Source organism: Euwallacea fornicatus, chromosome 33 (assembly GCF_040115645.1).
Source record: "Euwallacea fornicatus isolate EFF26 chromosome 33, ASM4011564v1, whole genome shotgun sequence".
NCBI lineage: Eukaryota > Metazoa > Arthropoda > Insecta > Coleoptera > Curculionidae > Euwallacea > Euwallacea fornicatus.
The window spans coordinates 1,510,106-1,533,181 of NC_089573.1; the positions used below are offsets into that span (position 1 = coordinate 1,510,106).

Below are 23,076 nucleotides of genomic sequence, written 5' to 3' on the forward strand. Positions count from 1 at the left end.
GTAGAACTTTCTTCCTTATTTGAGTAGCAAAAACAAGTTTTTTTCTCCCCAAAAATTAAATAGATGTACACCACTTGAAAAAAGTGCCTTTTACTTCTTCGAATGTTTATGCCTACTTCTTCGAGTGTGGTCTCAAATTATTTACAAAAGTAAAAGATGCTCTTTCATCTCTTGATGTGTTAATAACTATTTTTGAATACCATACACCCTTATAAACTGAGATTCAACACGTGCGCAATCGAAATTCACTCCCGAGTGACTTTGTTGAACGCTGTCATATTAGGCGATTTTTTTGATCATATGGATTTTGAAAATACTGGCAACACTGGTGGAAACGAAGAAATAGTATGACAAGTTCTCCCGACTTCCGTTGTTTCGCCGGTGTGTTGCATTTTCGTGTTTGATTGCTAAGTTTTTTGAATTTACGTTTGTATCTAGTAACGCAACGATTATCGAGAAATCTCAATAACTGTGTGAAGATGGCAGAGCAGCCTGAAATAAAGAACGTGGTGAAACAAGAAGGATCTGAGGAGAATAGGGAGCCAAGCGGTAACAGTAATTTTGGGGGTCCGCAAAGGCGTGGACGCGGTGGGAGCCGCTTTAGTGGAGGCCGTGGCGGTGGAAATCAAAATGTGAGTATTCCATAAATAATTTAAATTTACTTGTATGTTGTCATTTGGGGAACTTTAACAATAAAAATGTTAATCACGGGTGTTTTCATTAAGTTTGATGGTCAACATGGCCGCCATCATGGAATATGATATATCGGTTCATTGGCCTATTCTCAGCAACGTAACATTGTCGCCATTCGTTTAGTTCAAAATTTGAGAAGGTAAACGTCAAAACACGACAACCTCGCAGTCTTCCGTTCTAATATAATTTTCTGGGTGGAAGTAATGTTGGTTTTCCATATATTTTCCCTCAATTTTAGTGCATAATTTGCGTTAACTAAGAAAAATAACATCAGTTTTCAGGCGAAATGTCCGAACAACCTTTAGAAATTGAGCCCCCTGCGGGTTTGAAACAAGAAAACGTGGATCAAATTGGGAACGATGGCGGCCCTAATTTTGGTGGCATGAGGCGAGGACGGGGTGGAGGATCACGTTTTAGCAACGGCCCCGGACATCAAAGAGGTGGATTTAGAAATGTAAGTACCATTGAACTAAAAAATTATCAATGTTAAATAAAATATATGAAATACACGAAGTATCAGCGAAAGCTTGTGAATAAATATGGTATGTAATACGTCTGAAAATGTGGTTAGGTTACATCTTTAGTTTATATAGCTTGCGCTGCAAAACGCTACTTGCACTCCTTGTGAGGCAAAAAAATAAGAACATTCTAAGAGAGGTTCAGAATCTTTAGAAAAGTTCTGATTTTTCTAGAAAGAAACCAATTTTCTTATTTAGAAATAAGCTTTATAATAAATATTTCCACCAACTCCTGCAATCTGTTAACTAAAAGTTATTTACCTATTTTTTAAACTATGCTCAAATCAAACGCTTTATTTATACTTCGTAAATATTTAACTAATATTAAAAATATAAATGGTGATGAAAAATCATACAATTAAGAGTTAATTGTCTACTGTATCTCAGTATGCACAACACAACCAGCTTAATACAAAGACTTGAAAGACAGGTACACTTCGTTATTATAGATGATCACTTGTATCAGGTCTATTGCATTTCTAATACATTTGATGGGCCTTCATAAATTTGATGTTATAAGTGTGATCCTATAATAAAGGATTTCTACCGTACATAGAACTTTACCTGTGGTGAGGTGAAATTTCATCCACATATTTTTTCTGTAAAAATATTATTATTTAGCAATATTTTCTAAAAACAGTCTAAAAGTTTTTTCTAATTTGTGCTGCCTATAGCTCTGACCAGTTTTGATAGATTTAATTCAAATTTTGAGATAAGAATATTAATTTGGGTTGATTCTGTTATACAAATTACTTTATTAGTTGAATCTACAGGGTGATACTTTTTATAGAATGAGATATCCTTAACCTTATACGAAGTTTAGCAGATTAGAAATTAACTTTCAAATATTTCATCATTTGGCTTTAAAGCTACAAATGGCAGTTTATAACATTCCAGAGGGGTCCTGGTGGTGACAGAAATGATCTAAATTCTAATCATCAAGAGTTTAGAGGAAGAGGACGTGGCAGAGGTGGATTCCGAGGGGGACGTGGAGGTGGTGAAGGTGGTCGTGGGGGAAATCAAGATGATTTAGGTGATGGAGAAGGTGGTGGTTTTCGTAGAGGTCCTATTGACAAGGTAGCAGATAGAATATCGTCATTCCAAGGACCCACTTTTGACTTGCCTCCAATTGATGTGCATGAAAAAAAATTTAATGGTAGAAACCGCTTGTACCTGGGAAACATTTCTAATGAAGTTAATGATGAGGATCTGGCGGAGCTTTTCAAACCTTACGGAGAAACTGCTGAAATTTTTCTTAACAAGGAGAAGAACTTTGGGTTCATTAAGTTAGATTATCATGCAAATGCTGAAAAAGCAAAGAGAGAATTGGATGGAACAATGTTGAAGGGTAGAACTTTAAAAATCAGATTTGCTCCCAACAGCGCCACTATCAAAGTGAAGAATTTAACTCCATATGTTACAAATGAGCTTCTATATTTCGCCTTCAGTCCATTTGGAGAGATTGAAAAAGCTCACGTAGGTGTTGATGAAAGGGGAAAGCCTACAGGTGAAGGTTATATTCATTTTGCGAGAAAGTTTTCGGCCACTACAGCTATTAAGAAATGTAGTGAAGGATGCTATTTCTTGTCTACATCTCTTCAACCTGTAATAGTTGAAGCATTTGAAGTTGTTGATGACATTGATGGGTACTCTGACAAGAACATAAACAGGAAACATCCGGAGTTTTTAAAAGAGCGTGAGCATCCTCCTAGACTCGCCCATCTCAACAGTTTTGAATTTGAATATGGTCAAAGATGGAAGGCTCTTTTTGAACTTCATCAGCAAAAAGAAGAGGCTTTAAAGAAAGAGCTGCAGCTTGAGAAAGAAAAGCTGATTGCTCAGATGGAGTATGCTAAATATGAGCATGAAACTGAGTTGCTGAGGAATCAATTGAGAGCGCGTGAGTTGGATAAGGAACGTCAGAAGCGGGAATGGGAAATGAAGGAACGCATGGCCGAAGAAGAACGTGTCCGACAAGAAGATGTGATGCGAAGGCAGCAAGAGGAGCTTGAAGCTAGAATGATGGCTTCCCAGGAAGATATGAGACGCAGGCAGCAAGAGAACAACTTGTTTTTGCAGGCTCACAACTTGGACAGTCTTCTTGACCAGCAGGAACAAGCATTTGATCAACCTAGCTATGGAGGAGTGAATGATAATAGTAAGTTTATTATTATCGATGTTTTAAGGATATAGTTATAATGCCGTGCTTCTTAATTTCAGTGGGCGGAGGAGTTGATATGGTAAGTGTTTCCTTCATAAAAGCGAATCCATGGATAAATAAATATAATAGAAAAGTCACTGAAAGTAGAAAATATTTGGACCAAATGTTGAAAAAGCTGAGCTTAATAAGCTTCATATTAGACGAAATTGCAATTCCACTATTAAATGCCTTATCGGTATTTAGCTGTTAGTTTTGAAACTTTCAGCACATTTTCGTGCAAAACTGTATTGAATACGTGAAAATACGACCATCAATATTTGAGAATACATATACTGTGCTATTTTCATTATTCTGAAAAATCAGACTTTACTTTATGATGTTATCACTTTCAACAAATTAGGTGAAAATAGGATAGTTACAAAATGACATGTTTGGGGTGGGATATTTTATTATCTATTGCGGCAAACCTTATTGTTTGGGGAGCTCCACTGCAGACACACAATATTTGAATAATTTCTTATTACATTTATGTCGTTTTTGCATTGAAACTTGTTGAAATTTTAAAACCCATACTGCTTTTTATTGGTAAGGCTCCTTTTGTGTTTACATACCGATTGTCTCTTTAAAGTTGCCTTTCTGCTTGTTGTTGATCTAGTGTTTTAAAAAGCTATTTGATTGACAATCTGATTTACAATGATCTGATCAATTATTCATCTTAGATTCCGTCATGTGGGTTTAGCCCTCGGTTTAGTCCAAACGGTTGGTCTCAACAGCAATATATATTATTCCCATGAATTACAACTAACAGTAGCTGGTTTGAGCTAACTAGTGTATATATTAACTTGCGTTCAAAACTGGAAATGCATATTGAATATATGAACTAATGTTTGTGATACAAGTTTAAATATATGAATTATATTTTAATGCTCTATTGTAAATGAATAAACGACATTTTCGAGACCACCATAGTTCTTCTATAAGTGGTCCAAATTTGATAGTTTAAGGTCGAGTTAGAATTATGGGGAAGATGTTCTGGATGAATCTGGAACATTTCTTCCTTAACATTTAAACAATTTATAAGGACAAACTTAATAAAAATTGTCCTCAACTTAAAGATTGAGCATTGGTCAGAATTTACTGCAAATGGCGCAGTTTGCAGCCATAATTATTTTTAATGAATTGAGCGGTGTTTTGTTGCTATTTTAAGACTTAAGTTCCTTGAAATATGAATTATGTTGAAAAACTTGGGAATCCTTTTCATACAACGAGGATCGGCTGTGCTTGCTTGGTTAGACAGACAAGTCTCCTTGAAACTACTAAAACTTCTGAATCCCTTGGTTTTGTTATTTCGTTTCCTTGGTTTTCTTATCAATTCGATATGTGTCCTAGGTCTACATGTCTGGTAGTTTTACGCCTTCATATATGAGGAATTATTTACCAATTGAACAAAACTATTACTTATTGTGTGTATCTTAAAAACTATACGTGATATACAATTACAAAAATGAGAACTAAATATATTGCAAAGGTTTTGAAAATTCTTCGATATAACTACTTATAACCACTATTAACAAGATCAACAACGTAGATGCATCTTTTTTAAGAGACAATTCGGATATGCTTTGCTGTAAATATTCATATTGCTGTGGGCAACCAGGTCTTGACATTGTGGTGCTCATTCATCGGCATCCTGAATTTAGCTTTAGGTTTTTAGGTCATATTTGTCACACCTTCGGTTTATTGATCTGGGTTGGTCCACATTTGATTAATTTGGCCCGAACGAAGACAATGAGCCGAGCGCTCAGGGATAAATAAAATGAACAACTTAAACAACAATTCGGTACCTTCAATGCGTTTGCTGTGTTCAGTCAGTTCCCATTTCCCTCTATTTTTTATTTGGAATTTCAACATAATTTTTTAAAGGTATTGTTCAGGTTTAGCAAAGTAAATATGTACCAACAAATTCAGTACGTATAAGTATAATGATTTCTGCTGAATGATACATTACCCTTTAAATAGAGTGGAGTGAAAGCTGATGCTCAGAGTTTCCACCTGTTACATAACTGTTACTTGTGTTGGATAAGCCAATTGTGATATGCCGGCTTTGCAAACCATGCAACCTTCCCACACCTGGGGTCCCCATAACTCTCCCTAGTTCCTTAGCCAATTTTTGCACTTGTCATAATACTCAAGTTACACAACATAGAATACACCTCGCAGTTTACTACAAACATCGCTCCATGCTTCAAATATAAGTTTCATTATAGATGCGTCCAGTGGTACCAAACTTCGATATATTTTTGTAACGAATTCACGACTGAACAAGCTGCCTATTCTGCGTTAATGGTTCTGATGTTCTCTCTTTTTTGGATCTCTTGATCTGTACTGTATTTTTTTTATATTCTCCGTTACATTTATTACGATCTTCCAAAGAAGTTTCGTCCCCATATTGCATGTCTTCTAACATCTCCCCCAGTGTCTGAAAAAAGGATTTTTGTATCTTCGAGTTAGTCCTCTTATGTCAAGGCAATTATCCGGAGATCACTGTCACGGTCTCTTGTAGTGTTATTCCAAAACGCTGAAACATGCAAACAATATATTATAAATAATTTGTGTCGAACGTTTTCTTTAATTTAGTGCTTCATGCCATGATGTACAGTTGGTTTCTGTAGCAACAGATTCTAGAAAATTTCTATTACATCTTCTTTTTACCCTACTACTTAAGGTTCAGTTGGTTATTGAGCCATCTTCGTGCTTCTCCACAAATTTAACTATAAATCTAACACAATGAGTTTGGTTAATCATCCTTGCAAGTGTCAATCCCTCTTTGACACTGTCAGAGATATTTGACGTACCGATCAGGGTTTTTGATAACTGCAATCAACTCTGCGTGGAGGTCTGTTTGCGCAAGCTACCATTTTGGCCTTTGTAAGAGGTGTAGACATTTTCGTGCTTATACCGTCTCAAGAAGTAACAGTTACTGTTGTCGCCACCTGTGTATAAATGATGGTGTTTGCCGCCGGACGGCCTTTTTAAAATCGGTCGCTGAGTGAAAATAATGTTTCTTAATTCAACCTCTGTAGGGCTCAATGCAAGCTCTTCAGAACAACTCTGTGTTTTCAGGCCTACATCCGACTTGTGGTCATCGCATTTTCACGCTTATTGAACGCTCCAGCGAGATCAGTAACATCCTTTAGGGTTTCACAGAAAGTGTAAGGTAAATGAAAATATTTTTCGTGGTTCTCATCTATTTCCCTGGAAAAATTGAACACAAAAAACAAATATACGGATTTGTTTTTTGCCGCAATTGTGCTACATGAAGCTTGCGCCGAAGAGTCAAATTTTATGTTTGACATCAACAATAATAATTCGCCGAACACTTGAAACCTTTATAGAGCAAGATAGTTTTACCGTCATTGCTCGGAAAAAAGTCGGGCGCGCTTTGTCCGGCTCGATGAAACGAATACACCATATGAATTTCAGTTGTTTAGCTCGTTTGTTCGGGTCAAAATGTTTAGATGTGGACCCCTTTATATTAGAACTAGTTTTTCTGGAAACGTTTTAGTTGAATTCCACAGCGACAGTCTCATTAAGTTTTTTCATGGAGTTTCATTAATAATTTTTCATTTCTCATGTGCTAGTCGTGATCCTGCACAATTAATTAAATTTAAGCTATAGTTTTCTAAGCAATGTTCATTTCTCTCCCTCCTATGAATATTACCAATAATACCCTACGATATGTATGCCTAAAAATCGAAGGGAAATTCGAGATACGATTGACTTAATATGTTTAACATAATGTGTGACGGAGGGTCGAATGGAATATAGTGAACTATAACAACCTTTATTATAATGTCACAACAGGAACCGAAACAATTCATGAGCTCTTATGAGCGTCACAACCGTTACGAAGGACGTGAAGGCCAGGGTAGGGCCTCGAACGCTGGAAGAGGCCACTGGGTCAGCGATAACAGACGCGCCGGCAATCAAGATGATTATCAGAGCAAACGTCGTAGGTTTTAAGGGATTCCTTCAATTTCAACATTGCCCCTTAATTTGGTTTTAAGGCAGGGCGCCCCATCAGTATGTAGCAATCATAAACCGATTCCTTGCTTCTATGTAGTCGAGTCTTGCGATTAATCTTTCGAGATTTCGGCTTGCCATTCCCTCTTTTTGACTAAATGATACTCAAAATTGGTTAAATGATGCGGATAATCTACTCCCTGCTCATAAAGGAGAATTTGGGGCGATTATTCAAAGAAAAAAGACTCAACATTCCATAGCAACCTTAAATGCATGCAAAAGGTTATGGGCGCCCTGATTAACTATTGGTACTCAGTCATGGACTGAACATTAGAATTAACAAGTTTTCTTCGGAAAAACAATCCCCCACGCGTTTCCTAGTTACTAGCAGAAAAAGAAATTAATTTATCCCAAATAGTCGGATTCTAATGCATTGTCTTGGAAAAACAGTTTTATAATTATGTAGAAGTCCAGATAATTTTTTTAGTAGTTTTGTGTGGCTATAATGTAATCAATATATGACCTAGAATGTGGACGTTTAAGTGTTATTTAGTATGAACCCTATTTCAACCCGTTTGAGCTACAATTGCTTTGCATTGAGCATTGTAAACACTGAGGATTTTCAAGCTTGTTTTTCTTTATTACAATTGATTTTTTATCTAGTTCAAGGTTCAGTTAGTCCTAGTGTCATGATGATTTTTCATCTGTTACCTTCCTGGTTTGCGTAAATGCCGAAATTTCGTTCGGAACGAATATCAGGTTCTGGTGTTGTCATTGAACAAAATTCGTAAGAAAAATGTTTTACTATGTCTTTAATGTTTTTTCTCCCTTTTGGCCCCCAGAATATATATATTTTATCGAGTTCTAATTTCGATCTCCTCATTCACGGTGAGTGAAAACTGTTTGATATTGAGATAGTCGACGGTTTAGGACCAATGTATCTTCGGCAATCTTCACTCTTCTTTTATTATAATTTTGGCGATGTTACCATAGCGTTTCGGAAGATATATATATATATATATATATATATATATAGGGCTCTGTTTGGATAATGATGTCTTGATTTTACCCCCTAAGATGGACTTCCAAAAATGAGGGTCAAGAGCCAGTATCTAGGCTAAGAGTATATAATGAAGAATAGTATTTCGAGTATGGTGCTGCTTTGTTGCAACATCAACATTGATTGAATATTTCCTTAAAACTGACCAGATGAGTGATTAGCTTTTTCTACAGCACTATTTTTTACTATTTACTTTTGGATTTTTAATGGTTTCCGTGGAATTGAATAGAAAACTAAATGAATTAGGATTCCTTAATTTTCATTAATTAAATTTTGGCCTAAAAATATCTCCACGCGTTGAAACAATGGGTAACTACAATTTTGAGCGTTTCCTGAAGTATTTCTATTGGAGTAGATGCCTATTAATATTCGAATCTTTGCTGATGGCATTTCTGATTGTTTCTATCGATATTTTGCAAATTCATGAAGATAAGAACGTGGGGAAAGTGTGGCGCCTACATTCTGTAGCCAATTAAAATCTGGACCTTTGGTTTCCATATCAACTGTAAAAAAAATCAGGTTTTGGACTATTTTTCCAGTAAAATGAAATGGAAATGGAAATTAGTCCAGTTTGTCATATATTAAATTTTTTGTATACTTTTCATTTATATCAAAAAATTTCGAAGTTTGCTTGATATGAAAAATCAGCTAAATTTCCTTTATATTAAAATTAATTGAAGTTTTCAGCTTTACTTGTGTAAAGTTGTTAATATTCGAAAATATAAGATATATTTAAATGATTTACGTTGGGTTTGTGTAACTAATGAGTTGGAAAATTGCATTTTATATTAGAATGCGCGGAGTCATTAGGATTCTCTACTTCATGTCAAATTTAAATTGTTTCTTTCAATTTTAGTTGATTAGAGCTGTTAGAAAATGGAAATATAAGATATTTTTCCATTATTTATATTGGGTTTTTGTAACTAGATTTAAAAACGTGATATTTTATTTTACTGAAAAACGTTTACATACAAGTATATGTAAGATATAAATTTCATGCCACCAAATAAAGGTGAGGTGACATTTTCTAACCCAATACACCTGGTGCTTTTTGGGAACTTTTCTTTCGCATTCGAATTTTTTAGAAAAAATTATATCCTTGGAATATTGCAAGTAAAGATGGACAACTTTTAACTTCCAAAAATCTATTAGTTAAGTTCATTATTTTATATATTAACGGGTGCGATAAACTTATCTCGATAAACAATTGACTCAATGCTTTCCTATTGGACGGTCAACAAAGGTTTGCGAATTTCATTGTGTAATTCTAAATAAGTTGTAAAGTAATTAAAATTTTTATCGTATAATACAGGAGTAAGGTGTCAAATTTCCAAAGAAGACAAAAGCCATATAATATGTGGGAAAGCTTTATATTTACAATAGATTGAAGCTTCGAAGCTGTTTCTGGAGAACAATCAAGCTATGTTGCTACTAATAACAAAAGAAACTGCAAGTACGAATAACAATAGGAAATTTGTGAGATAAAAATAATTTAATACATCACTGAGAGCAGATCCTGGCCGCTTCCAGAGGACGGAGGACTAGTTGCCGAACAAAAATATATTTTCATGTAAAAAAATGAAATTAACATTTAAGCTATTCTTACATTAAAAAATCAAGCAAATATTTTCTACGACAGTCATTATCAGATGATAAGTTTGTATAGGTAAGTATCTAAATTATCTACCAGTCTAAAGCATCCAAATACAAAAAATCTAGTCATTGGCATAGTCGAAAATATATTAAAATATGTATTTTTGCTTTATATATTCTTTGGTACGGTTCTACAACATTAAATTTACGGGTTGTTGTAGGACTTGATTACACATTGTACTTCAGATGAGTTTAAATTTGATAATGTGCATTTGCTGATGAACCAGTCTTGCCTTATTCTTTTATTGAAACATCCTTTGCTTTATTTCGTTTTGAATGAATGTGATCTGATTGTTTGCGGCTGAATTGCAATGAGTAAACGCTTAACGAATTTCAAATTGTGTAGTACGGAAAAAAATGAAAATTAGAAACCAACATCTTAAGACAAGCTTTGAGCAAAAGTTGCGATTAATATGTTGCCTGCAGCTGAAAAATTGAAGCCCTTCCAGCCATAAACACATTATGATAAGCAGGACACAACCATCCTCTCAAGTAGATACTTAACACATCTTCTTGAATTCCATTGATTTTGTCATAATACGACGGATTACCATGACTTTGATTTTGCCGAAACTATTCTGATTGCAGTATAGGATTGAAGAACAAACCTACTTCGTGTACTAGGTATCTACCTAATATTCTCAGGTATACTGTTATTATATTTGTTGTTTATAAATAGCGAAGTACACTAATTCACTGTTTTGTTCGATCGACGAAATTTGTATTGATTAAGATACAAAGGGTAAAACTGAAAAAATATATATCGTGCCACGTGATTAAAAAATAATAGCTAATTTAAATTATTGGCTTCAATGGAAATTATTTATTTTTCCAATTATTCATATATCACCAACTATAAGCAACTGATCATAGTCGAGAATTTTCTAGACTAAGATAACGTATAGTTCTGAACGAAAATCTTAAAATTCGCCGTTTTTTGATAGTCGCGAACATCATTAAAAATGTGATATAAGTAGTTACTATAGTACTTATGGTAAAACTAAAGAATTGAGTTTCATGGGATACCTACCAACAATTCCTTATTGTTCCAAAATAACTAAAACAAAAGGGCTTAAATGACATCCAGAATTTATTTTCATTTATCATCTAGAATTACTATTTGTAAATATTTAATGTTGTTTGTGCCCTATGTAACTAGCATTATTAAGATTGGATGATTACTAAAAACATTGAACATACCTATAATCATCGATCGAATTCAGCATAAATAAGATTCAATACATTGATAAAATAACAATTTATTTAAAAAAAAATATTGTTATTCATAACTCTGTGCGGCTACATCTATTTTTATTTCACCTGGGCTTTGTTTCCTATTTGATTTCATAGGAAATAGACTTAGTGGGAACAGAGTTTCAGTGTTTGACAAAATTCATTGGACTAACTTACCCTTTGGCTTCACAGGGTTGGACAAAGGTGACGCACTTACTGCTGAATCTTAAGTATTACCTGCTTCGGTAAGGCTTGAAGTATGCATTTTTATCCAGATTTCAGGTGGTTTGTTATAGGTGTAGTTTGGTTGCTACTTGAGTGAGTAAACCTGTGGAGTTTTCTAAGCATATTGAAAACAAGGGAAAAAATCGGGTGTGAGAAATTGCAGCAGGAAAAACAAAACCCATCGGTAGATGGCTCAGTGGTAACGTAAATAGCAATTAATATGTGACTGGAAGTAGTTTTAAGGTCTCTTTTGTGATGTAGGTCATTGTGGCTGTGATAATGGAAGACACCATCAGCCTTTGAAACGTCTCGAGGAGTTAACAAGAATAAATATTGTAGTACTAATTTTGGTTTTATTTTAACTTGAACGGTGCAGAACTTAGTATGTACTAAGTATTCACGCCCATTTATATAGGTACTTCAATTTCAAGTTCGTCAACATCAGGACAATAAAAAAATTGACATATCTGGGGAAATTCAGTTATGTTTGAATTTAGAATATAACCGAACGTGTATAGATATCTGAATTGGAGTTGCCTAGTTCTGGTTCATATAGTAAAAAAAAATTGAATGGTAGAAAAGTACGTTAAGTCAAAAATTAATAGGTAATTTTGGAAAGCAGTGATTTTAGGACGTGCCCTTACGTGAGTCTTATAATTAAGTATTTTAAAGCTGACGAGTAGAGGGTCTCTTCCTGGAAATAAGCAAGTGCGTTTACGTTTTAGGTACAGATTTGAATGAAAATTCCGCATATGCTATGCATAAACAGGCTTTCACTGACTAGGATTAATAGAGATTGTCTAGATGTTCTGCAGGTTTTTTTGTGTAAAATAGTAATACATCTAGCTCCAACGATGGAAATTCTCTGGAGTTATCCATATCAATTTGAAGTGTTAATAATTTTGAGGTCATTGTTAATAGTATAAGTTAACTAAGTAATTTTGATTTAACTCTAAACTAAGTTTCAGTATAGGTAACAAAGGATCATTAAAAGTAAGTTTTAAGTATAATACCATAAATTTTTAAACATTTTACACAGTGTTTAATTCCAGCACAAAAAGCTCCGCGCGTTTGCCTTTCACTAATTTAAAACTGTTTTTGACTAAGAGCGATAATTATTACTCAACTAAACGAAAATGGAAATGTGGAAGAAAATTAACATGGAGGTCTTCAGTATTTTAATGAAAACCGCCCATGTAGCATTTGATTATGAATAAGTATGTAATCGGTCTAGCTCTTTTTTTGCTGAATATCTTTGGTTAATATGATTTGCATAGTATTTCATCCTAAATTAGTCAATTTGACCTTAATAAAAGTTCAAAATATTTTATAATACAGTTCTTTCCTTCGATGTCTTGCTATAGACAAGTCGAGTATGCCACACTCTATCTTACTTAAATCCTAGGTATTTTTAGTACATGAAGGCAAATTTATTATAAACGAAAGGAGTTTTATAGCGCATGTATTTGTTAACTATTTTCGAACTGATGCTGTAAGCCTTGCACTGAATTCTAATATTTTTAAACATGTTATTTGGATGCGATTAACGGAACAAAAATTTCGGAACTGTTCTGAGGGATTACTCTCAAAGTGTTATTAAATTAAAACCGTATTCTAATTGGCTTTAGAAAATACTTTAAAAGAATTTTTAATGTGCAATAAATGAAGTTATCATGTTTTTGATGTTCAAGTATGAAAGTAATCTCAATCAAATTCAAGGATACCGGGCTGATTGGAAATTTAGAAGAAATTCGACCAACCATGAATTTTAGCCGTGAGTATTGTGGTTAGGTTAATCAGAACTAATCTGATCAAAATTTGGAAGACGGCTTAATTAGTTGAACACGAATATTTGTTTAGTTTATAACAGGTATAACCTAACCAAACCATGAGTTATGAACTCTGGTATGTTTAAAAGATGATTTTTTGAGTTTGTAAGTAGTACTATCTAATGCAGAGTTTTCAAACATTTCCCACGTTTATTGAGCAAATTTGTTGACTTTTTGGCCTTAAATTTCATTAAACCCTTATGTCTCCAAAATTGCGATTTCATGACACCGTTATTTTTCCAGCCATTTTTGACTTACACTTAAGTCATTTACAACGGCGCAAGTCACAACTTGGCAACAAGACACCAGCTGATAAGTTTAAGAATTAATAAACATTCTGACGCGCATGCACATAGAAGAGAGGAAAAATTTAATGTGACCTCACCTCAAGTAACCAAAACAACAAGTAAATGAGACCTCCAGTTTTAACAATTTCTGCTTCCGCGGTTTACAGATAGCCTTCTATAGATATTAATGAAATATCGCCAGCATAGTGTAATTGTGATTTTCCTGAATGTTTGTGGCAGCCAGTTGCCAGGCATTTTTTCCACAAATCTGGAGCTAAAATGACATTGATAAAGAATAATTACTATTTCTCTCAATTAGGACATATTTCCCCTGGTTTCTGCGATAAGGCGCATTATCAGTGACCCTTAAGAGATAAATGACCCTCAGTAGTAGTGCGCATTATAAAACCATGGGTTTCAAAGTAGCATGGCCAATTGTACAGTTCTAAGCTTCTGCTTAACAGCGACAGTGTTTAAAAATTTCAATAAAATTTAATTTGCTCACTTATCGCCGACCTAACAGTGCTCTAACAGTGTTTTAGTTACCAATTAACCCAAACTTGTGTTGTGGTACTTTATTTTCTCAACCTGGCTGCTGAGGGAGGAATGCTGAGGTCGCCTAAGGACTGTCTGGGACTGCGTGTTCGTCTTAACTCCTTACATCAGACCTGGAAGTGGTTGCACCAGACAATCAGCCTTCACGATTATCTCATCTCCTTAACATCAGGATCTAAAAACGCCTGTTCGAAGTATAGTCTGGGGACACATTGAGTTGCTTAAAAAGGTCATAACATTTGCCAAACAATATTGACAAGTATTCGCTGTATTCAGTAACTTAGAGACTTCGTTTGCATACTATACCAAAATGGCTCTTCTTAAAAGCTCCTGCGGTAGAATGGGCACTGCCTTAAGATACCTCAACTCCCGCTCTTATGCCATGCAGGCAAAACTTGAATCTAACATTAAAAAATCTGTGTATATATCCCAGTCGACTGACATCTACACCAATTTAGCTTTGGAAGAATGGCTTTATAAGAATTTTGACTTCCATAATAACCATATTTTGTTGCTGTGGCAAAACAGTCCCAGTGTAGTCATTGGTCGGCAGCAAAACCCATGGTTGGAGACCAACTTTTCAGACTTGCGCAATCTTCTTGAGACTGGGGTTACTCTGGCACGTCGAAGTAGTAAAGGTTCCGCCTCGTACAACGACAAGGGAAGTTTGAGCTTGAGTTTCTTTGCTCCGAGTGAAACACTCAATGCAAAGCACAATTCTGAGGTGGTTGCAAGAAGCATTTTTAGGGAGTTTGGAAGCCTTGTCAGTGTCGGATCCGAAGACGAGCTTTATCTCAGGCAAAATAAAGTATCCTTTTTTATGTTAGTATATCCGATGCGTATGCCGCAAAAGATGGTGAAATTCCTTAATTAATTGTTAGCAAATGTCGAATAAATCAGCTAGAGTGGGTAAAGAAAATTCTTATCACAATATGTCGCTGATGGTCAGGACTGATAAGGTTAGCCGTGATATGGTGTTTCAGGAGAATAATGTAAGTCGTAAAACGTGTATTCAAAAAACCCCCCTTCCTCATGAGGAGAGTTCAATTTTGGAATCTACTTAGAGATTTTTTTCGGTAGGTCAACCAAAAAGAATGCTTCCAAGTATCTGCAAATGTAAAAAACCCTGAAGTGCCAACTTCGACTCCAAAAATGATGAATCTGTGTGAAGAAAATCCAGAAGTAACAGTATCGTCTTTAATAAGAGCTATAGGTTGGGAATTTTTGAGAACTAAAGCCTTAACTTTCAAGGATGGAGGAATGGAGTTTGCTAATCACCAAAAGGGCTTTCATCTCATCAATCCGACAGAAAACTGGTTCCCTGGTAAGTTTTATACTCATAACCTGTATTGGCACCAAATAGACCCTTAACTTAGGCTTTTTTTCGAATAAAAATTCCCAAGTTATTTTGATTTCTGAATTGTGGTATCTCGAACGTTGTGACAATGTCAGACAGTATTGTCCACATGTCCAATATAAAAGGTCAATTCTGGTTGTTTGAACTCATCTTTATCTCCTATTTGTCTATTGTTTGTAACGTGATCAAGTCTATTTAAACCAACATAACATCACAATGAAATTATTTCATACAGGTTTGAAAGAAATCAGAGATGCCTACAAGAGTTGGGACTGGTGCTACGGAAAAACTCCAAAATTCGACATCACTAGATCGTTCACAGTTCCAGGGGTACTTCTGCATAATAATAGTGGGGCGTCGGGTTCTCTAAATGTCACCATGTCGGTTGAAAACGGGATGATTTCCGATATAACTATTTACGTGCCTTATGAGTTTAATTCATTTGGTTTTACCGGGGAGGCTAAAGTTATTCATAGTTTAAAAGGCATGCAATTTTCAGTGCAAGCTATCAGGGATTTAGAGGAATCCTTTTATTCCCTCTTGGACGACAAAGACCGCTTTGTTACCGAGTGTGTCCGACAGGTGATGACTTGCGCTTGAGGATAAAAGTCCTGGTTAATAGTAATTTTTAGATCTATAAATACTATTTTTGTCGAGTCACTGCGTCGTATTTTATGGATTTATGTTAATTAACTAGTATATGTTAATTAAGTATCTTTCGTATCTACGATTCAAAAACTCAAATTTTGTGTCGGTTTTAGCAGGTTTGAACGATTTATATTTTTTTAAGATTTGAAATTTAACTTTTAAGTTACAGCCGTTTTTTCTAACGGTTATCAAGAATTTATCATATCACTATTAAATACTTAGCAAATTTCCGTTAATTCGTATTTGAATAATTTTAGTTCCTTTACGTTGTAGATATAGGTATATTTTTCAATATTGTTTTGCATTTGTTGTGCCTCATCTAGACGTTACTCCCTAGGATTAGGATTTATTATACGTTTTTGTTATTAGATATTCTATTTTCTGTTCGAATTAGTTTTACGGAATATACGTTTTATACTTTATTGCTACTATGCGTTTTAATTTTCTGCAGTCATAACACGTTAGGTCGTCAGAAGAATTCTGCCTCCTTGGACTTTGTCTCTTCTATTATTAGACACTTATTTTTTGATTTATTATCAAAATGAAGCTTTAAAACGTTTAACGTGTAATTTGAAAACATTTTTAACTTACTGGAGCAGAAGCGGTTATCAATACAAAGGCTACGAGACTTTCGTCTCATGACCTTTGTTCGTTTATGCGTGTCTCGTCTAAAAAAACGTTTTTACGCCTCAAATATGTATGAATAAACCTTTCATTTTGAAGCATTTGCTATTGAAGATCTCATTGTGAAGAATTCATAAAGAGCGTATAGTGTTGCTGAATAATTTCGTGCGCGATTCTCCAGCTTAGACTACTCGTCAATAGATGGCATTAGCAGTTTTGGATGATTATTAGTAATAATTCCAAACCTGGTGCCAATATTATAATTTCTGGATTTTCCTTCCTAATTAATGACCAAACACCTAATTATAATTTTGGAAGTTGCCTCCCTCATTCTTCGATTTGGTTTCTGGTTTATTCACATTTTTCGTTCTGTTCTCTGAGATAGCGCTAATACCATACCTTGAAAGGTCATAATTCGCGACAAAATGGTGAATTATAATTAGAGTTTTGGAAGAGTTAATGTGATAAATTAAAAACATTATATTTTAAAAGAAATGATGGAAAATGAAAGTGCATTTATTTTTTGCAAAACTCAGTTTTATAGTTCATTTCTCGGAACGGGTAATTAGGTCGTTTGTACCGATTCTATACGCGCAAGTTCCCACGTCACTCGCAGAAGGCGTCTATGTTTTGCTTAATGGCTTGAGTAATTACGCAATTAAGCGCACTGGTTCACCGAAGTTTAAGGACTAAATCTGAATAACCCTAAAAGGGCTTAACCCTTCATAAGTCTCGAAGGCTTCTTTAGTCCCTGACATTTTTCTAATTTTGCATTACAACTCCTATACATATTTCAATCCTTCGTTATAGGCCCAATGCGCATACAGAAGAAGGGAGTAAAGTCAAATTTAATGGGAGAATACAATTTACACCGATGCCTTATTTAAGTTTGTGCAGATTTCACTTCAGATTTAACGAATATTAAACTAGAACTTAGTAGGGATAAATCATTTTTAGCTGGGGACGTTGCTGAAGACAAAACGAATACAGGGCAGACTTAACCATGCGGTTGAAATGGGAGAAAAATCAAAATGGATGAAAAGTTGAAGAGGGCAAAGCTACAAGAAGGCTTGACTATTTTTTTGAATTAAAAATAAATTGGTAGGAGAAACCGGGAGGGGGCGAAATGGTTTGGATTTCTGAGGGCAAAATAAGTCTTAATCCGTCCCTGAAGGGATAGACAAGACAAATAACAGAACTTGCTTACGATGGGGAGTGCAGAGTTTGAATTATTGTTGAATGCAGGTAAGACGAAAACATGAAATGTCTGAATTTACTTGGTCGCAAGATACGCTACTGGTACTGCCGGTATAGAAAATATCAAGGGCTGTTAATCCAATGTCAACACAAGGCAATCTAGTACATATCAGACATTATATAAACTTTTTGTATAACGTCCCGTATCTCATTTGTTTATTCTGTAGCTACTTTAAGTAATCCAATTTAAAACCGCAATAAAAGGACATCACATTGAACAGTTTCCTTAGCGCAGTCTGAAAACCGATTACAAAGTTCCGCTTATTGAAGAGAGGAATTTTATGGCAAATCGAAGCTTTTGCCATGGATGTTTCGATGTTATAATTCCACGACTTTCGTCAATAAATTACACTTAATTAAAGATTTCTCAAACCCGGTGAGGTTATTTTTCAATTCACCTACATAGCCGTGATGGCGCTAAAAAATCCGCCAGTTTAACATTCGGTTACCCAATAGAGACTTTGACCTAAAATAGAAGACGCAATATTGCTGGAAATAGAAATAAACTAGCAAAGCGAAGGACAAATACCGGAACATAATTACTGTTATTGATGCATTGCATTGATCTTAAGTTCTTTTACTGGATTTAACTTCCTCTGTTATTGAATCTACAGGGTGTCTCCAAAAGGTCTATACAAAATTCGACCATAGAATCGTGAAGTGGAAACCTGACGATTTATCCCAATTTACATTAGTGTAAAAGTGGACGGTTTCCAAAATACAGAGCATCGAGGTGAATAGTGAAAAAAAGAAAACAATTAATCACTTCGTTTGTAATTCTACTATCTGAATAAAACATCGCATGGTGTTTTTAGAAGCGAAAAATCAGAATCTTTTTGTAATTCCCATGCACATTGTAGAGGACGCTCTCAGCGCGAGGTGATTTTTTTTTTAAAGAAACTTCGTTGTTTTATCACTCGATAAAAAATTTTTTTATGACTAAATTTCTGTTTGTCTAAGTGTTTTATGAAAAAAGGCATTTTGGTACGAGTTTCTACAGGCACTCCTTTTTGAGATGCTTAAAGTGTAAAGTTTGTTGCATGTCTTGAAAAATAACATTATGTTATATTTATTTGTACAGTTGAAACGATAAGAATAAAAATGTTAAATTAATCTTCAATTGGTATCCTTTTTCTTAAATTTTCATGTTTTTATGTAACTATATCCGTTTTTTATCATGTATTTTGCCGTACTGTAGGAATAAGTGTGAATTGTAAAGTTGTTTTTCAAGAGCAGTAGCGAACTTGAAATTTCAAATATCTCAACAAAGAATGTCCGTAGGGATATGTACAGAAATAGCTCTTTTTCGTAAAATATGTATGGAAACACAATTTTAGTCATAAATAAATTTTATACCGGGTATTAAAAGAAGTTACGCCGATTTAAAAAGAGTTCATTTAACACTGACAGTACCTTCTACAATGCGAATCGAATATGTAAACGGATCCTGATTTCTTGTACTTAAAACTCCCCAATGTAACATTTTGTTGAAATAGTAACATTACAAATGACGTAACAATTTTTTTTTCCTTTTTTTAATCTTGACTTTAACGTCCTCTATTTGAAAACCGTCCACTTTTGGACTAAGGCAAATTTGATTAATCGTCAAGTTTTCATTTCAGAAATCTGTAGTAGAATTGTGTAACGACCTTCTAGAGACATCCTATATATTAAGATGAAATACCTGTCGACTCGGAGTGTCTTGTGTGTCCAGACATCTGGAGTTTCCCAACTAGTGCTAAATCGCCCTGTATACCTACATAAATTTCACTGACACCTGCTCAAAAGTTTAATTTCGTTTCTTGACCCCAAAACAATCCTGGATGATGGGCATCAACTGCTTTTACCATCACTTATTTAGATTAAATCGGGAGGCACGTCAAGTCATAAATATTTAAGACTAAAAACTGGTTAAGATGGGTCGCGGCCGTAGGCTGCAAACTCCTATTTGCCTTAGTAACCTAAAAAATCTCGATTTTTATTTTTGAAAAGCAGACTACGTGCTGATTAATGAGAGAATCTTGTCGAGAAGAAGTTGCATGTCGAGGGACCAAACAATAGAGTTGGATGGCAGGATGGGACTGGCAGGAAAAATGCCCTAAAAATTAATAAGTTCGCGACAACAACGGCGTGATTAAATTTCCATGGAAAGCGATGACCTATTTATTTCTAGAATATGAAATTAAAGCTAATGAAGGAGAAAGAGATGTTTTCAGACAAAACATATTCCAAATAAGCAAACTTCGTCAGAAAACTGGCCATTAGGTCACCGAGTGAAAAAAGAATGCTGAATTTTTTTAACATAACATAAGCAAAATTTTCAAGTCATAACATACAGGTACTCCTCTTTCATCTTTGAAATATTTATAAAATCGCGTGGATTACTAAGGATTGCAAGAAAATACTTTCTTTTTGATTTCTACGAAATTCTGATAGCAGACATAATCCTATGCAGGACTTTTCGCTTACAATTTATTGCGAAATGTAAGACAAAAATGTTTTGCTTTCTGTTATGCAACTGCGACCTTTGATATCATCTGTTAGGTACCGTTTTGCACAATTAGCTAAAACTGAGAACGCATAAGCTTTATAAGGGCAAATCGCTGATTTAAACAGGAGACGCCCTAATAAGTAAAACCTGATCACTGCAACTCTCGAAATTATACAGATCAATCATCAACGTTAAAGCCTTTAAGTGCGCCTTTAAAAAACTCAGCCCCCGTTTAATTGCTAGGGCCAATTTGAATATCAGCCCAATTTTCTGGTAGCTGCATTCGGGCCTTAATAACCCTTATTAATTTTTTCGAGAAGTCACTGCGGCCCAAGCTGGTTGAAGTTAAATAGTCTCACATGAATATCAATTTACTACAGGATGTTTCAACTAAATCGAGAGGATAGACAAGAAGATTCTACACTCTGAAGTCAACAAATAATTTGAAATTTGAAGTTTTTGTACTCTCGATGGAATTGTTGATCACCTCCTAGAAGGCTGCAACGAAATTTACCTGTATCGATAAGACTTTGGATGGGAACCTTTTCGAAAATTCTGAAAAATTCGATCGAAAGTAATTTCTGATTACTTAACCAAGCGACTGAATGGGAAGTTTTTAGGAATTATCATGAAGAACGTTTTGCGATTTGCCTCAGTCAGATCAGGAAATAATTTATTGAAGTTTCTGATTAACCTCGAGCAGGCTGAAGCGAGATTTTTGTCTAACCTGGCATTGGGTGCGATTTTCGAATTTCTGAATGACATCGAGCGGTTTGAAGAGAAATTTTATACGTTTCTGAAAAATCCAGCGTGGCAGGAAATTCATTACTGAATGATGGAAATGTTCAAGAGGAAATGGCAAGAAGATATTGGGCAATTCGGTGATAGATTTTTCTAATTGTTGACTTCGTCAGCTATACGTGTGTACAAAGCAAATATACATACATTATGCTGCGAATGTCCCAAAACATGTGCACATACGGATGTAGCTTGAAAAAAACTGAAAAAACGACATTACAAGCAGGCATTTGCTCAAGTTTATGTGGAAAAATCCATGGGTTTCCCCATTAGTTAAGGATATTCACAGTAGCGTTGCCATGATTTGACTGAGCCAGGGATATTAAAGAATGAAAAGATTTTGAGTCAGATACAAATGTAGGAAAAGTTCGTACTGTATCTGCAAAGGGTTCAAGTAGAAATACAAGGTGTCTCTGAATATAGTGCCATGAATTCAACCACATATTCCAGGACCTAAAATATGACGAACACTTCATATAAATATATATCGACAGGTGCTCCGTTTTCGATGTATAAGATGTGAAAGTTTGTTTCTGAGGAGGCTTTTTTTATCGATATTTTCGAAATTTTTGGCGATAAATGAATAAAATTTTTACTTTATTATAAATTTTATGTTCTTTCTGACTCTCTATAAAGATACTGCCACACTTCTCCAGGGGTGGTTAATACAGGAGGGTAGTATTTAAAAGGTACTCACACTTTTTTATATTAATTTTATTGATGATTTTGCGGGAAAACTATTAAATTTCTAGATTTTTATGTGAAAAAGGTACTATTATTGAAACTGAAAATCGCCAAGAGTTTGCTAGAAAATGGAGATTTGACAAATCGGAAGATACTGCGTTGTATTAAATAACTATCAGATTTGCAACCCGTTTTTATTCATTTTCTTTGCTAATAATTTAATCCTATTATGGTGATAACGAAAAATCACCAGACTTTATTAAACGAATGGTGTCAGGTGGGTTAATAAAACATAGCAGCTATGAATTTGTTAAATCTCAATTTTCTCGAAAACTTTTATAAATTTTGACTTCTAATAAGAGTATCTTTTTTTAAATAAAAAAACGTTTAATTTTAACATTTTTACCATGAAATCGTCAAACAGTTAAGTACAAAAAAGTTTACGTGCTTTTTAAGCACTACCCCATGTATTACCTGCCCCTAAAAAAATGTGGCAAATTTTTCAGAGGTTCAGAAAAAGCGCAAAAGTTAAAATAAAGTACAAAGTACATTTATCTCGAAATATTTTGAAAATATTAATAAAGAAACATTCTCAGCAGCCAACATTTCACACCCCCAATATTCAATATGCAATTATATGAAGTTTTCGTTATACTTTTCGACCTAGAATACGTGTTTGCACTATGTTCAGAGACACCTTGTATAGTGGTGGTGTCGTGCAACTCGGCAACATGTTTCTGTACTAATTGGCTTCGTCAGGCATGTGTATGCACACACACCCACACACGTACACACACAATGCTGTGCATGTCCGAAAACATGAGCATATGCGGGTGTAACCAGGCAAAACTGGAAGAAAAAAATGGGAATCACAAGCGGGAACATTTAGTGGAGACCTTTAAAGTTTCCCTAACTTCCGGGACAAATTCGTGATATCGACGGGAGCTTTACTATGGACACCTGCTGTGATTCACTCAGCT

General features: G+C 34.8%; 2 protein-coding genes across 5 annotated transcripts; both read left to right on the top strand.

Annotated features, from left to right (window-relative positions):
• The first annotated feature begins 332 nt into the window (after nt 1–332).
• On the top strand, nt 333–12,598 carry LOC136348510 (protein no-on-transient A-like). 4 transcript variants are annotated; one of them, XM_066299408.1, is made up of 7 exons: nt 333–632; nt 968–1,147; nt 2,109–3,369; nt 3,432–3,451; nt 11,534–11,586; nt 11,638–11,770; nt 11,828–12,598. In XM_066299408.1, the coding sequence occupies exons 1-6, from the start codon at nt 480–482 to the stop codon at nt 11,657–11,659; spliced, it is 1,689 nt and encodes a 562-aa protein (XP_066155505.1). In that variant the 5' UTR covers nt 333–479; the 3' UTR covers nt 11,660–11,770; nt 11,828–12,598. The 4 variants fall into 4 exon arrangements, with proteins under 4 accessions (XP_066155505.1, XP_066155504.1, XP_066155503.1 ...); XM_066299407.1 differs by having other exon boundaries at nt 11,638–11,765; XM_066299406.1 differs by lacking the exons at nt 11,534–11,586; nt 11,638–11,770; nt 11,828–12,598 and adding an exon at nt 7,237–7,928 and having other exon boundaries at nt 335–632.
• Nucleotides 12,599–14,412: 1,814 nt separating this feature from the next.
• LOC136348513 (lipoyl amidotransferase LIPT1, mitochondrial-like) lies at nt 14,413–16,664 on the top strand. The gene is made up of 4 exons (XM_066299412.1): nt 14,413–15,045; nt 15,119–15,229; nt 15,318–15,561; nt 15,830–16,664. The coding sequence occupies exons 1-4, from the start codon at nt 14,548–14,550 to the stop codon at nt 16,192–16,194; spliced, it is 1,218 nt and encodes a 405-aa protein (XP_066155509.1). The 5' UTR covers nt 14,413–14,547; the 3' UTR covers nt 16,195–16,664.
• Nucleotides 16,665–23,076: the final 6,412 nt, after the last annotated feature.